The 15,881-nt window shown below is 28.6% G+C and overlaps 3 protein-coding genes across 3 annotated transcripts; 1 reads left to right on the top strand and 2 right to left on the bottom strand.

The window, feature by feature from the left end:
- Positions 1-3,387: 3,387 nt before the first annotated feature.
- LOC128952100 (brefeldin A-inhibited guanine nucleotide-exchange protein 1-like) lies at positions 3,388-9,089 on the bottom strand. Its single transcript, XM_054297436.1, has 4 exons — positions 8,732-9,089; positions 3,938-8,657; positions 3,742-3,859; positions 3,388-3,675 (listed from the first exon to the last, which is right to left on the bottom strand). Exons 1-4 carry the CDS (start codon positions 8,868-8,870, stop codon positions 3,529-3,531), a joined length of 5,124 nt encoding a protein of 1,707 aa, XP_054153411.1. The 5' UTR covers positions 8,871-9,089; the 3' UTR covers positions 3,388-3,528.
- Positions 9,090-10,772: 1,683 nt separating this feature from the next.
- LOC128952103 (heat shock cognate 71 kDa protein-like) lies at positions 10,773-12,896 on the bottom strand. Its single transcript, XM_054297439.1, has one exon. The coding sequence runs from the start codon at positions 12,768-12,770 to the stop codon at positions 10,845-10,847; it is 1,926 nt and encodes a 641-aa protein (XP_054153414.1). The 5' UTR covers positions 12,771-12,896; the 3' UTR covers positions 10,773-10,844.
- Positions 12,897-15,118: 2,222 nt separating this feature from the next.
- LOC128952110 (uncharacterized) lies at positions 15,119-15,804 on the top strand. The gene is made up of 3 exons (XM_054297446.1): positions 15,119-15,345; positions 15,405-15,532; positions 15,584-15,804. The coding sequence occupies exons 1-3, from the start codon at positions 15,248-15,250 to the stop codon at positions 15,655-15,657; spliced, it is 300 nt and encodes a 99-aa protein (XP_054153421.1). The 5' UTR covers positions 15,119-15,247; the 3' UTR covers positions 15,658-15,804.
- Positions 15,805-15,881: the final 77 nt, after the last annotated feature.

Raw genomic sequence — 15,881 nt, forward strand, 5'->3', positions numbered from 1 at the left:
TATTTTCAGTTCACAAGTGGTTTTCTACTGTTTATACTGAAAATCCTCTCAAATGAGACATTAATTCATAAAAATATTGTTTTTATAACATAATCTATATATATATATATTGTATTATCATATATTGTATTATCATATATTGTAGTTAATGTATAATATTATGTTTCTAAAAATCAATCAATAAATTTCTCTGAGGACTAACCAATTTGATAATACATTGCTATTGAATTACTGTTAAAATACATTTATTTATAATTAATTATTTTAGCGATTATTGATTTATTGAAATTATTAATAACAAATGGTATTTATTAAATTATTAATTAATTTTAGTTAAAATCTAAAGTTTTCACATTTGATGCAAATTTCTATAAATATTTAAAAGCATAGATACTCTAAATGTATTCACAAATTTATTGGGATATAAACAATACATTTATATGAATTTAACTGTACATTACATTATTATACATTACTAAGATATGTCTATAATTGAGTTAAATCCTTGTAATTATGCATCAAATCATACGCTTACGTATAGTATTTGTTAAACGCCTCCTTTTTGGGAATAGTTTGAAACTTATAGATAATCACACATTCATTATATTTTAATTGATTTTTAGATGATTTAACAATAAGAAGTCACTGATTGCTCATTATTTCCAATCAAACAATTTGTTTTAATGATACAACAAAATCAAACAAATATTTCATACGTTTTAATATTTTTCATTAATTTGTAAGAAATTAACGCTTGAAATGTATATTGATTTCAAAATATTTACAAACAAATCAATTCAATTAAAACTGAGTTAATTGAAAATATATAAATAATAATAAAATATAAAAAATTATTTTATAAAAATAAGTGGATTAACGAGTTTTTAGTTAAAATAATATTAAATAGTTTTATCCATTATAATCAGGGTTAAGCAAGGTTTTTGATTCTAAATAGGTAAATGAGTGGGGAGTAAAATGTCAAAAATTTCATAAAAAATTTAATCGGTATTGTTTTATTGCATTTTTCAAAATCGAGTTTTCTTTTCATTTTTGGTTTTTATTATTTTTGCAAAAAACTGGGGAATAAAATCATTAACATTTTGTCTATAAGTTTGACTTTATATGATTATAAGTTTCAATTATTTAACTTTGAGTATAATAATTATTTTTTTTCTAACAGTATTTTTATACCGATATAATATTGTTATGTCTGGGTTAGGCCTTTTCCAAACATGAGGAAAATGAGTGGATCAGCTAATAGATCAATCGATATAGTGATTGTCCAAATCGATCGTTCAGTTTTTTGCGTCGGACGGTATGAGTATTTGATTTTTCTGGAATTTAAGGAATTTTTGGGGAATTTTCTCTTAACCCCCTTTTGATTTTGGATTTTTGACAAAATTGCCGCTTAAAAAGCAATAAAAATTTTACACCCACACTATACCTCTACCCCAAGATTTTTGTCATTTTACCCCACCCCCTATACCCCCTCTAAAATCCAAAACTTTGCTCAACTCTGATATATATATACCTGAGTTATATATAATAAAATTTCATTAATAAACAAATTAATATGTAAACAATTGATTGCAATTTCAACATATTCTATAATAATGTATATATGATGTACTAAATTATTTTTTACAATCAAAATAATAATAATAATTTTAATATATTACTTCATACTATTACTAAAATATCTAAATATAAAATTAATATTTAAATTTGCATTAACACTGTTTTGCTGTAACACAGTAACACTGTTAACACTAATAGATTAATACTGTTTTAATCCTAAATTTTATTTTATAATTTAATCAAACAGTTTTATATTTATTAAGTATTATGTAATTTAAATAATAATTTGATTATTAATAAATTCTTTTGCATTCATAAATTTAAATAAAATTTTTGTAATAATATTAAAGTCAGTGACGGTTAGTTTGAATGATTTATAAAGAATTATTGCATTTAAAAGCTAGGATTGTATGAAATGAATGTGTCATTAAAATTTGATAAATGCTTATTGAAGTAATAAAAATAATAAAAAATATTATTATTCTAATGAAAAAATTATTATAATTTTTTAATGTTTAAATCATTCAATTGAACGATTGAGTCAATTAAATACGATTAATGTTTACTTTTGTCAAATCTAAACAAAACAAAAGAAATTTAAAGTATATTAAAAGTTTCAAAATTTATATTCAATTATTTTATTCTCTAAAATATATGTAATTGAGTTAAAATAATATAATTTAATAATTAAATATTTATTTTAACGCTTTTATTTAGAAACTTTTAATATTTAGAATCGAAATGTATTGACATAAACAACATAAACGAATAATATATAGAATTGATTGCATTGTTAGCGGACAGCCCTCGGGTTGAGTTGAAATAAAATATGAAAAACACGTTTTTAAAAAAGTTGGCGATTTTACTGTTATCACAAATATTTTTTTTAGTAAAATTTATATCATTTTTTATTTATACAATGCAATGAAATACATTTTTTAGATAAATGTATTTATTAATTATTAAATTATTAAGTTTTTTGTAGTTATCGACTCATTTTAAATTAAATGTAAGTTTAGCTTACTTTGTTGGTCACAACTTTGTATCCGCAAACTAGCGGTAAATTTCTGGACAATTGTTTCGAGGATATCGGCTCTTCTTTATCATCTATTGACAAGTTGTATATAATGTGAATTTTATACTATAATTGTAAATAAATAAAATTAAAACATTTAAACACATTTTACACAAACACTAACATCACAAGTGATACCTATTATCACATATCTCTCCCAAACCCTGACTTTACTGCTGCTAAAGAAGAGCTGATATCCTCGAAACAATTGTCCAGAAATTTACCGCTAGTTTGCGGATACAAAGTTGTGACCAACAAAGTAAGTTGTGAGTTATTAATTTCATTGATTTTAACATGAATTTCAATACACTTTTTAAATCTTTATATAATAACCGTCTAATAAAAACATTTATCTAAAATAAGAATTGTATTTTAAATGTTAGTTAAATGAATAATTAAAATTCATATTTAATTTAAAGATAACATTTTTAATTTCAACAGTAAATACAAATGTAAAATCAATTTCATAAAATTATTAATTATTTATAAAAAATAGCTCAAAATATATTTATTTCATTTGAAATTTCAAGAAAATCATAAATAATAACATAATAAATATACTGTATATACCACTAGTACTCTTTAATTTTATATTAACAATTAATAAAAATATGACAATTCTATTAAAATAATAATTATAATATATAATAAATTATATATAACTTTATGTTATAATACATATTGTAATACATATTTAATTTACTATATATTTGTAAAAATTTCTTTAACCAATGGACGACAATTAAATTTATGATACAATCTGTAAATAGTAGGTAATGTTAAAAATATGAAATTTCAAATTTATTTCATTTTACAGTAATTAAGTTATCTAAGGCTTCGTTAGTTGTGATTGCTTTGAATGACTAGAAATGTGGTTAAACTTTATTATTATTATTATTAATTGCAAACACAGAACCGATTCGCATAAAAACTCGTTTGAGAGCTGATCTTAATTGAGGCTTTAGATCACAACAAACCAAATCACAAAATAAACGATAATAGGCTGAAGTATGGCTTCGAAACTATTAGTTTTAAAAAAATTTAAGTTAAAATATCATCTAATATCACATTAAGTAAGGAATTACTACCTTATCGTCACTAAGTTTATGTAATTTGCATAAAATAAGAAGCATTAATGGAGTCCACGTCTCCTTATGGCTCTCGGCTTCCAATGACATGTAATACTCAATAGCACCGAAACAAACACTACAACAATTAATTAATAATAATTTAACATTTTATAATAAAATATTAATAATACTAATAATACTAAACACTAAACACCTCATTATTTTTTGATCGACGATAGGCCAGCATTCCTGACGAGTTTCATCTGAAAAGAGTCGGAATAATATTCTGAGAGAACAACACAGACTCTTGACTTCTTGGTTAAGAAGATTAGGTTTTGCGTTGCCGTGAAAGCCGGCTCTCCATAAGATATTTCGCTGTTCGTGACTCTGATTAAATGTTTTTGCAAATCGATGCGATTGAATGAGACATTGAGACAATCGGATCAAAACATTTGATAATATCATTGAATACATTCCTTGTTCTTCTTCTTGTTGTTGTTCTGACTGACGATTTATACCTTTACTGATCGACTCTTTGCTTTGCTTAACATCCGCTTCAATATCTGCCAATAGCTCCGCGTCCTCCTTACGACTCGTCGCCGGAAAAAATACAATATTATCAATGGTCTGAACCAACTCTAACTGTACGATGCATTGAATTTTCAAACGACTAAACAAATATTTAGTAGAATTATTTGAATCATTTTCATCGATTGCAACATTTGTTTTGTTCTTTGTTAGAGAATATTTCATATCATTGGGCTTCCAATCCAACAATTCTTGAGGAAGAGTTGACTCAAACATCTCAAGAATACATTCAGAAGTCTTTATCCACGTTTCGTCTCTATATTTCATACCACAAGAGATAACAAGATTTTCGAGACAATTAGTTCCCGATCGGGCCAACTGTTCATTTTGTTGACGAACGCACCACAAGAGTTGAGAATAAACTTCATTTAACAATATAGGACTCAATATATCAAAATATTGGGTAAAAACATCGATAACTGAATACAAGGCGTGATTGCAAGTAGTGGTCATCCATTCAGACTTCTCGTTGTGTTGTTCCGGAAGTTTCATGTTATCGAATATTCTAAATATAATCTGAAACAAGTCCTGCCACCAGTGCTCACAAAATGATATCCCATGAGATTTAGTTATCTCAAACATCACAGTCAACGCACGTGTACGCACGTCTAATTTACACGTACTAACAATACATGACAACTCAAAAAGGATGGGAAACCAACCCCTAACCCAAACTCTATCCTTTTCAGAGGTCAGACTTCCCATGTTTTGGTCATCCATACTATAATCACAAAATAGTTGCGGCTGTTCGGCCACATATCGGGCACACGTGCGAATCAATCGTATTGCTTCCATACTTGTATCGGGAAAATTGGGATTACAGGCAAAATCTGAAAGACATTTGATAGCGTCTTGAAATGAATCAATTAATGAAATAAAGTTATTGTCATAAATATTGTTAATGATTTTGCAGGTCGTTTGAAATGCTAAATCAATAATTGATTCATCGCTATCAGAGGCAGCCATTCGGAAAACACTGAATATATTCTTCCATCCGGACCTGATCTTCGACGCCTGACTGTTAACCATTTGTGCAATACATCGCACAACCATATCACGAATGGCTAATGAAGAACTGCTTTTCATAATGTGTTCAAAAGGTCTTAAAAAATCTTTTTGAAACCGAAATTTAGCGAATTCTCCCTTTTCAATGAATTTCATCGATAATTGTCTCAATGAATCGATTGCAAAAAATGCAATTTCTTCGTTAGGATTGGAACCAACTTTATTGAAGTGTTGTCCCAATATTTCCCAAATTCTAGACCATTGCAATCTAATTCTTCCCATATTATAGTAGGAAATTTCAACAAGTTTTTGAAGACTAAACATACGTGGATGTGATGGATGGCATAGTTCTTCACTCGATACTTGACATAAGGCTTTAACAAAGTCAACGATGGCGTCACCATCTAAACGGATAGAACCGGTGAATATACGATCAACGGCTACCACTACACTCTGTGATGAAGTTTCAACAATAGAGTCATAAGACTTTTGTTCTCTATCTTTGGTTCGCGACATCGAGAGAGAGTCGGCAGCAAATGTTGATATAGTTTCCAGTTTCAAAGGAAATACAAATGAATGATAAGTGTTAGCATTCGTGCCATTAATTGGATTCAAAAATTGTGGTTTAACTCCGGTTCCGATGAGTTGAGCCAATTCAAGCTGTGAAATACATCTTAATATTTCAAGCCATGATTTGCCCAAATAGTTGCCGTCTGTATGAGCGACAGCTATAAGTGTCTTAATTGTGTCTATATTTTTACTCTTCATTTCACTGGGAGATGAAGTGGCCGTTAATAACGTAAACCGAGATAATGCCTGAACGTAAGCGTCTCTCTCTAATGTCATTTGAAATATAGACGCTATTCTTATAGCACATCGGATGCCATCCAAACATAAACAGGCGATTTCAGAGTCATCACAGTCTTGAAGGCCAACACTAAAAGCAGCTAAAAATGGTGTCCAAGCAATTCGGAACATTGGCCGCACGTGCTCCAGATGTTTGGCACACGTAAACTGCGATTCCACGTGTGATACACTTTCCATAAGTGCTTTTGCTGTGGCAGCCATGGCCTCCATTTCCACGTTATATAGTAAGCGTCGTGTCTTCTCACTGGTCAACTCTCGTCCTAATTTACGTCTTGTATTGTTATTGCCTTTCATTTTGATCTCACTTCCAGCGATCTCATCGTAAATTTGAGATAAGTATTCTTCGGGTAAATCTTTGCTGTCATTAATTCCGCGATTCATTTTAATGTATTGACTTTTAGTCATCTTATTCTTAACCTGAGGACTATGAAGATCTGTAGTTAACATTATTATAGAATAGGCCAACACATAGGCGGTGTCAGCGCTGGAAAATAATCCGTTTATATTTGTCTCACAATAACGAGACGCAAATTTTTCCATAAGTCTATCTATTTTCTGTGCTTCACCAGGAAGTCTAAAACCTTCGAGGAATGATCGCAAAGCGCCGACTATATCACGACCTGAAAAGTCCATCTGATCCACATAAGCATACATCACTTCTCTATTAAAAGAGTCGATATCTCCTAAAAATTCGCCGACTTGTGTCTTATCAAGCATTTCATTGTTATGAAAAAGATGAGCAACACTTTCAGCACTTCCATCAATAACATTGTGTTCTTGAAGATATGCAATTCCACGCTTTGGTTTCATATTAAACAATGAGATTCCGTGTTCTATAATATCTTTTTGATGTTTAACTTCTTCATATTGTTGCGGACTATCCAATTCTAGCGGACCTTTTGATGTTACAGATGATGTTCTTCCCATAGCTTTAAGTGAATTATAAGTATTGTCGTCAATGCTATCATCACCAGTCATGTTATCTTCTTTAATATTATTGCTGTCAGTCTTTTCGTGACCAAAATTGACTAATTGGTTGGGATTAATGTAAATATCTTTAGACCACTCAACCATACATTTAAGTATAGAGACGAGACATTCCAGACCCTTGATCCTCATATTCCTTTCATCAGTGGCTGTAATAATGCCGGCGTCTAACATCTGTCCCCTTCCCTGAGCTATCTTTGAAAGATCGTTAACAAGTCGTCGAAATATATTTTCGGAGTTAAGATCGCAATCATAATTAACATAAATATCAACAACAATCTGCGCGTCSGCACAAATCCTGGTCAGTGCTTCAATGACCAACTTCTTGTGTTCATAAGGACTCGTCACTGTTTCCAATATATTTAAAAATATTTCTTTGAAAAATATCTCGATTTGCACTTTAAGATTAACTTTAAATTTCTGAAGAAGTTCTAAGAATATACTTAACGATAGTTTAAAAACTTCTGGAATATTTGAGACACCATTCTTTGAAAGTGCAACACATAAGTACTGTTTGATGGCCACCGCAAACATATCACTCGATTGAAATACCGGTCCAGAGTTTTGAAGTATTGTAAAAATAAGTTTCAATGAAAGCAATTTAGATCGCAATTCATGTGACTTTGGATCGGGATATCCGTCGGGAAGTGGTTTCATACTTAGTTTACATAGTGAACGAAACACTAAAAAAGCATCTTTTTGTAAGACATGAGTAAAACTTAAATGAATGGTATCATTGGATATGGCAGAAGAATCTGTTGTATCAATACTTTCTGATGATGGGATGCGAGTGCCCATCATTGACACATCTATACCGTCACTACTATTGTTTTCTTCCATCATTACAATCTTATCAATCATATCTTTAACAATATTTTCAATAATTATATCCAAAGATAGCATATCATCACTGCCGGTATCCACACCATTATAATTATCCATTTCTTTACATCCATTTAATTGTCTTTCAGTTGATTGCGCTTCCATTCGACTAAAGATAACATTAAGCATTTGAGTGAGTGTTGCGTCGGCTGTCTTCTGGTTTATCAGATTTTTAGATCCCAAATAAATGTTATAACAGGTCCGCACTGCCAATAGGATACTTCCCTCGTGAACCTGACATGACTGAGATGTGACAGTCGTTAACAAAGCTTTGATTATCTGCAGCTGAACGCCATCATCGGTGTTGGGTCCGTGAAAACAACCACAGATGGTCTCAACAATTGAATCAATAAGAAGCTTATCTGTATTATTGGGATCAACTCTATTGCCGGTCAGATGTCCGTAAGCAATAAGCTTTTGTATACAATCTAAGGCTGTAATCACTATTTTTGGTGACTTTGATTGACACGAGAGTTCAAATGGCAAGAAATACTTTTCGGCATCAATTGTCATAACACTCTCTCCTTTGGGTTGTGGAAGTGCTGACGACAACTCTTGTTGTAATAATTCATTTGAAACCTTTTGGGATTCATTTTTGATATCATCTGCAAAAAACAACAATATGTTTAGTTATTATCATCAAAAAAAAGTAAATTAATGGTTAATATTGTGGACAAACCGAGAGCTGATTCACACGCTTTCCTCACTTGAATGTTATACGACTTCTTAATCTCTCTGTCGTTCAAAATCTTTTGCAGAGCTCTTGTAATAAACATTTCTTTATCTTTATTAGCGTTTATCTGCCAATTAGTGGTCATTATTTGACATCATTTATAACATTTATGGTAACAATCTTTAGGTCAATCAATCAAATAATAAATCATTCAATAAATGCATTCAATTTTGAAGAGTAATCAGTCATTGAATTGTTTCTATACTTTATTACTAGAAAATCAGTTTATCTATCAATAGGTAAACAATTGTCAATAAATTGAATAACACTTAAAAATAATGAACGATATGTTGAATATGTTATATATTTTGAACATTTGATGACAACATCACTATTAAAGTAATACTCTTTTATTATTAATAATACATTTATTAATACATTCATATACTCTAGTCATTCATATATTCTCTCATTTCAAATATAACGTAACATTCATTTAAAGGGAGAAAACAATATATTATTTAATATTATTTTAATTTATTTTAATTTATTTTAATTTATTTTAATTTATTTTAATTTATTTTAATTTAATTTATTTTAATTTATTTTAATTTATTTTAATTTATTTTAATTTATTTTAATTTATTTTAATTTAATTTACTAATATATTGACTGATGAAATGTGATTGTAATACAAATTGTATTGAAATACTGTTATTAATATTAACGGCTGTTATTGACTTTGACAGTCATAAGTGTCTCTTATGATACAACGTTACTGAAAATAACAACAAATAAATTATATATTAATATCTTAACTATTTTTTGGTATTTAGTTAATTTAAGTTTAGTTTTATAATTAAATTTGTTAATTAATTTATTAGATGTGTGTGTATTTCAATTTAATTAGGTTTAGGTTGTTCTGCATTACGCAGAAAAACCAATTGAATTGTAATGTAATAATCACTTCAAATGCATTGAAAGGTCTGTATTACTAATAAAATATTAGTGTCAACTAAACCGCAAGCTTTTTACTATAGATGTCATTAGTATGTGTTTAAGCATTAATACAATGATATGATTGTAATGTGTAAATGCATTATGTAGTCAATGAATAGACAAAAATTACATTTTTTCAACTATTGTTTTTTTTAATCAAAACTAATATTATAATTAGCATTTTTGTTTTAAATGTGTTATTACTATAATTAAATAATATATAAATTTAAATGCCAATTATAATATTAGTTTTGATTAAAAAAACAATAGTTGAAAAAATGTAATTTTTGTCTATTCATTGACTACATAATGCATTTACACATTACAATCATATCATTGTATTAATGCTTAAACACATACTAATGACATCTATAGTAAAAAGCTTGCGGTTTAGTTGACACTAATATTTTATTAGTAATAAGTGAACGGCTTATAAAATATTTGTTTCTAATGTCTAAGGGATGAAAAATAACACATTTTTTCGGAAAAATTGGGGGAAATTTATTTAGAAACTTTATTTAGAAATTCCTTTGTAATGTTTCAAACTCTAATTAAAATACAATATTTTTATTTATATAGAATTTGAATCCTATGTATTAAATTATACCTATTATACAGTACTGTATAGTATATTACGTAATATACTGTACAATATACTACATTATTATACAGTTAAGTCTATAAACAGAGATAACTTAATATTCTACTAATTATACAAAATTATTTAATGTCTTTTTAACTTTCCTTTATATATATTCAATAATTTACATTTACATTAATTATAAATTCATATACTGTACATGTATGATATTTTTTAACTAAAAAATAATTATATTTAAAATTTGGTCATATTAAAATATTAATATTATGTAACATAAACTATGTTGAATTTATTTAACTTAACAGTGTAATTAAATATTTTAACAATGTTAATTAACTAGGACTATTAGAAATTTTTTATAATATTAAATGATAAAATTAACAACAGTTATAATTATGACAAATATTAATTGTTAATAATAAATGATTGTTAAGTATTATTACCAGTAATTATATATAAAGTATTGAATATTATATTGAAATGAATATATGTTTATTAAACTGTTTAATTGTTAATAGATTAGTCCATTTCTTCAATTGTCGGTCCACTTTTAGATCTGTGGCCACCGCTGGCACCGACATCTCTGTCGCCGGCAAATTGACGTTCATTTTGATAAAGTTTTCTTATAATAGGATTGCAAACCGTTTCTAACTCTTTCTGTTTGTGTTGGAACTCATCTTTTTCTGCCAATTGATTTGAATCCAACCAACGGATGGTATCATTAACTTTGTCCAAAATCCTCTTTCTATCTGATTCTCCGATTTTTTCTTTAAGTTTTTCGTCATCAATGGTTGATTTTATATTAAAAACATACGATTCCAATGAGTTTTTGGCTTGAATTTTGTCTTTTTGTTTGTCGTCTTCATCTTTGTAAGCTTCAGCCTCTTTAACCATCCGTTCAATGTCTTCCTTAGAGAGTCTTCCCTTATCATTAGTAATGGTTATCTTATTTTCCTTTCCGGTACTTTTATCAACAGCCGTAACATTAAGGATACCGTTGGCGTCAATATCGAAGGTCACTTCAATTTGTGGGACACCTCTGGGTGCCGGAGGAATACTTGTTAAGTCAAATTTGCCCAAAAGATTATTATCTTTAGTCATTGCCCGTTCGCCCTCAAAGACTTGAATTAAAACTGCCGATTGATTGTCTGAATAAGTGGTGAATGTTTGTGTCTGACGGGTGGGAATAGTTGTGTTTCGCTTAATAAGTGAAGTCATGACACCACCAGCAGTTTCAATGCCCAACGACAGCGGAGCCACGTCTAACAGTAGCAGATCCTGAACGGCTTGACTCTTATCACCGTTAAGAATGGCCGCCTGAACGGCTGCTCCATAAGCCACAGCTTCGTCGGGATTAATGCTTTTGTTTAAATCTTTGCCATTAAAAAAGTCCTGAAGAAGTTTTTGAATTTTCGGTATACGAGTAGAACCTCCGACCAAAACTATGTCCTGAATCTGTGATTTATCGAGTTTTGCGTCGCGTAATGCCTTCTCCACGGGATCTAATGTTCCTCTAAAGAGGTCGGCATTTAACTCCTCAAAGCGGGCTCTGGTTATCGTTGAATAGAAGTCAATGCCTTCAAAGAGTGAATCGATTTCAATGGATGACTGAGTTGATGACGAAAGAGTTCTTTTTGATCGTTCGCAAGCAGTTCTTAATCTTCTTAAAGATCTTTTATTAACAGATAAATCTTTTTTGTGTTTTCTCTTAAATTCCTGTACGAAATGATTGACCATTCGATTGTCAAAGTCTTCGCCACCCAAATGAGTGTCACCAGCAGTTGATTTCACCTCAAATATCCCGTCATCGATGGTAAGTATTGACACATCAAAAGTACCGCCGCCTAAGTCAAAGATGAGAACACATCGCTCTCCTTTTCCTTTCTTATCCAAACCATATGCTATGGCAGCAGCCGTCGGCTCATTGATAATACGTAACACATTCAGACCAGATATAGCTCCCGCGTCTTTAGTAGCCTGACGTTGACTATCGTTGAAATAAGCGGGAACTGTAATGACAGCGTTGGTAACCGTAGAACTCAGATATGCTTCAGCTATTTCTTTCATTTTCACCAAAACCATCGATGAAATCTCTTCGGGAAAGAATGTCTTCATCTCTCCTTTATATTCGACTTTAATCTTAGGTTTGCCGCTCTCTTGGATCACTTTAAAAGGCCAGTGTTTCATATCTGATTGAACGGTCGAATCATCAAATCGACGGCCAATCAATCGTTTTGCATCAAACACCGTATTTGAAGGATTCATTGCCACCTGATTCTTGGCCGCATCACCTATCAATCTCTCGGTATCAGTGAAGGCCACATATGACGGTGTCGTGCGATTTCCCTGATCGTTGGCTATGATTTCTACCTTTCCGTATTGAAAAACACCAACACATGAATAGGTTGTTCCCAAATCTATACCGATTGCAGGAACTTTCGACATTTCCAATGAATTGAGAGTTAAAATATAATAAATTTTATATGAAGTTAATAAAGACTAAAAAAAACTTTTATAACACTTTTTTGCGCAATTATTCAGCTTTTCTATTGACTGATAGCTTATATACCTAACACTACAATCTCTTATATACCAAAGCTTTCGTTGCTTTCTGTTTTTTGCTTAAAATTCGAGTTAAAACTAAATACTTGTAAACAATTCATATATTATAATCACAATTTTGATACCAAATTAACTTAACTCATGTCAAGCTTTAAGTAACTGATTGTATGTTTTAAATGTTATGTTTAGTCCTCAAAGTGTTTAAAATGACATAATTATTGAATGCATGAACACCTCTGCAAAGTCGAGAATATTCTTGAATAATGTAGAGGTAGTCATACAGTGCTGTCATTGGTTAATGTCATCAATGATTCATTCAATCCAATGATGTTTGAAAATTCGTGATTAATATAGTCGTGAATATAGTAAATAATAACTACTTATAATTCCGGCCAACGCTTTATTTTTTTGATATTTATATTACATTATTGTATTAATTCATTATTTCAATTATTATTGAAATACATAATATTTTTTTTTCTTTTCAAATACACGTACAGTATTATTTTTTTAATATATAAATTTTACATTAGATTTTACTAAATATTATTTTATTTTAGCACAAAAAACATTTTAAAATTACATTTTTATAAATATACATTTTATGCAATCAAAAATACGATTTATTTTTTAAAAAAGTTATTGACATAGTCATTAATTACTATAAATATTTTAGACAGTTTGATTACATAATAAAGTTCATACTGTAATTCAACTAAATATTATCAATTATAATTAAAATGTACTGTAATGTTAACAAAGTTGGTTAACATTAAATCATTGAAATTTTTAAAAATATAGTCAAAAAATTGTGTAAATTAACAAAATTCAATTGTATTGTATTTTTAAAATATCTGCTTTAAGAGTAAAATTAACTAAGAGTTTAAATAAATTAACTAAAACAGTAGTTTTGTCAATTCAAACAATATTTTATGTTAATATAGCAATTTTAAGTAATGTTAATTAGTTATTAATAAAATTATTATATTATTTTAATTTAATTAATTTTAATTCATAATATAAAACGTCAAATTATCTGTATCTGTAATCTGATAATTAAATTATATAATAATCTATTTCAATGATTAATAGATGTATAAAATATTGAGCATATATTGAGCGAGTTCTCCAATATTTAAATAAATGTTAATTTAGATATACAGTGAAATTGTGTTTAGTTTTATATAAATTAATTCATATGATTTTATCTTAAAGTTATTATATAGCAATATATAATTGAATAAAATAATGTAATTAATAACTTAATTTTTTATACTTTTTAAAATTTAAATAACAAACTTTTAAAAGTTTGTTGAAAATTACTCACAATTTTTGTACTATAAATGTATTATTAAAGTACTGTATTACATAAAATGCAATTACAATTACAATCACATTTAATTACATAAAATGTAAGTTTGATTTGTTTATTAGTATTAATGTTAATAAATTATTTTTCAAGTATTTTACAGTATTTTTGATAATTTATGTAAATTTCTAATATAAATTACATATACTTTAATATAAGGTTAATATTAATTAATTTGTAAATATGTGGTCATATAGTTTTAATTTACCGGTACGGTCTTTGTAATTTCCATGTAATTTCTATGTAACTTACTTGTAATTTGCAGGTCATTTAAATAAATATAGCCTATTATATACCGTATTAATAGTAGCATATTATTATTAATATATATAAAGGACAGTAAGCGACCCCCATTACCGACCCCCGCATAGGAGTGGCTTTAAGTGTGTATTAATATATATAATGTAATTTAGTGTTTTAACGTGTTAATTAAATTTACAATTAATTTACTTATTTCCAATGATATTACCTTTTAATTAAAGGTATATAAAACAAAAATACAAGCAAATATATTATAAAAACAATGTTTTATAAATTAATTAATAATATAAAATTAAAATAATAGGTGTCACCACCTGAAAATAGATGCCCAGGGCATGGCAGAGACAGGGCAGGCATTTGGCAAAATTGGCATCTATTGTTTATGCCTGCCATTTTTAAAACCCCGATTATAACATAGACTTTATAAAAGTAAATTAGTATTAATATAAAACACATTTAAGACTACAGTATACTCTAAGTACAGTACAGTACAAGTCATGTATAAGTATATGTTGTTTATAGCGTAACGTTAATAATGAGTGAAACAATACTATTGAATATTTGTTTGCTATTAATATTAAAACATATAATTTATTATTAAATTTATAATACACTGTACTGTACTGTATAGTGTTGTACAGTATATAATAATAGTGTTGTACTGTACAGTCTGTATATAATATAAGTGTTTATGATTTGATTGATATTATAGGAAAGTTAGTGACCAGAGATGGCAAATGTAGTGTTAAGAAGATTAAACCAATTGGTGACAAAACGGTCTTCACTGCAAACATACATCAAACCTGTCCGGCGATCGTCAAGTAATTAGTAAGTAATTGATAGATATTTATAGAGATAATTGTATTAATGTATGTTAACTGTTAAAGTCAAGGCTATCGGGAACCTAACTATGAACCCAACCGACCATTCATTCAACGTTTATATCACTTCAACGCTGCCATTATGTGGTGCTATATCTTCTGGTGTTTTAGACACAACTGGAGGGAACTGATCGGTGAGTTTGACAACACATTTCAACACACAATAACATACAATGGCTTTTCAGGTGAAAAAATTTGGCCGCAAAGGAGTCTTTGGACAGATGAAGAATTAGGCGTTCCTTCCGATGAATATGACTAATGACTTACATTAGGACTAGTAGTTGATTGGCTTTTAATGATTAGTCAATTTAGTTGTGTATAATAATGAGTAGTTTTGTTAAATAAATAAGCATTTATTGGTTTAATCAAAGAATTTTAAAAATGCATTTTAAGTTTAATGTAATGACAACTGAGTTAAGAGATTTCAACGTTTAATAATACAAATTATAATTATTTATCAATAAATTACAATACTATTAATAC

Source organism: Oppia nitens, unplaced genomic scaffold (genome assembly GCF_028296485.1).
Source record: "Oppia nitens isolate AA-2021 unplaced genomic scaffold, nextdenovo-longstitch-racon4-pilon3 scaffold1_pilon_pilon_pilon, whole genome shotgun sequence".
Classification (NCBI taxonomy): domain Eukaryota; kingdom Metazoa; phylum Arthropoda; class Arachnida; order Sarcoptiformes; family Oppiidae; genus Oppia; species Oppia nitens.

Excerpts from the sequence above, each read along its gene's own strand:
- LOC128952103 (XM_054297439.1), bottom strand. The coding sequence starts at position 12,770 with ATGTCGAAAGTTCCTGCAATCGGTATAGATTTGGGAACAACCTATTCA.
- LOC128952110 (XM_054297446.1), top strand. The coding sequence starts at position 15,248 with ATGGCAAATGTAGTGTTAAGAAGATTAAACCAATTGGTGACAAAACGG. Across the intron at positions 15,346-15,404 it reads CGGCGATCGTCAAGTAATTA|TCAAGGCTATCGGGAACCTA; the intron begins GTAAGTAATTGA and ends TAACTGTTAAAG. Across the intron at positions 15,533-15,583 it reads CAACTGGAGGGAACTGATCG|GTGAAAAAATTTGGCCGCAA; the intron begins GTGAGTTTGACA and ends ATGGCTTTTCAG.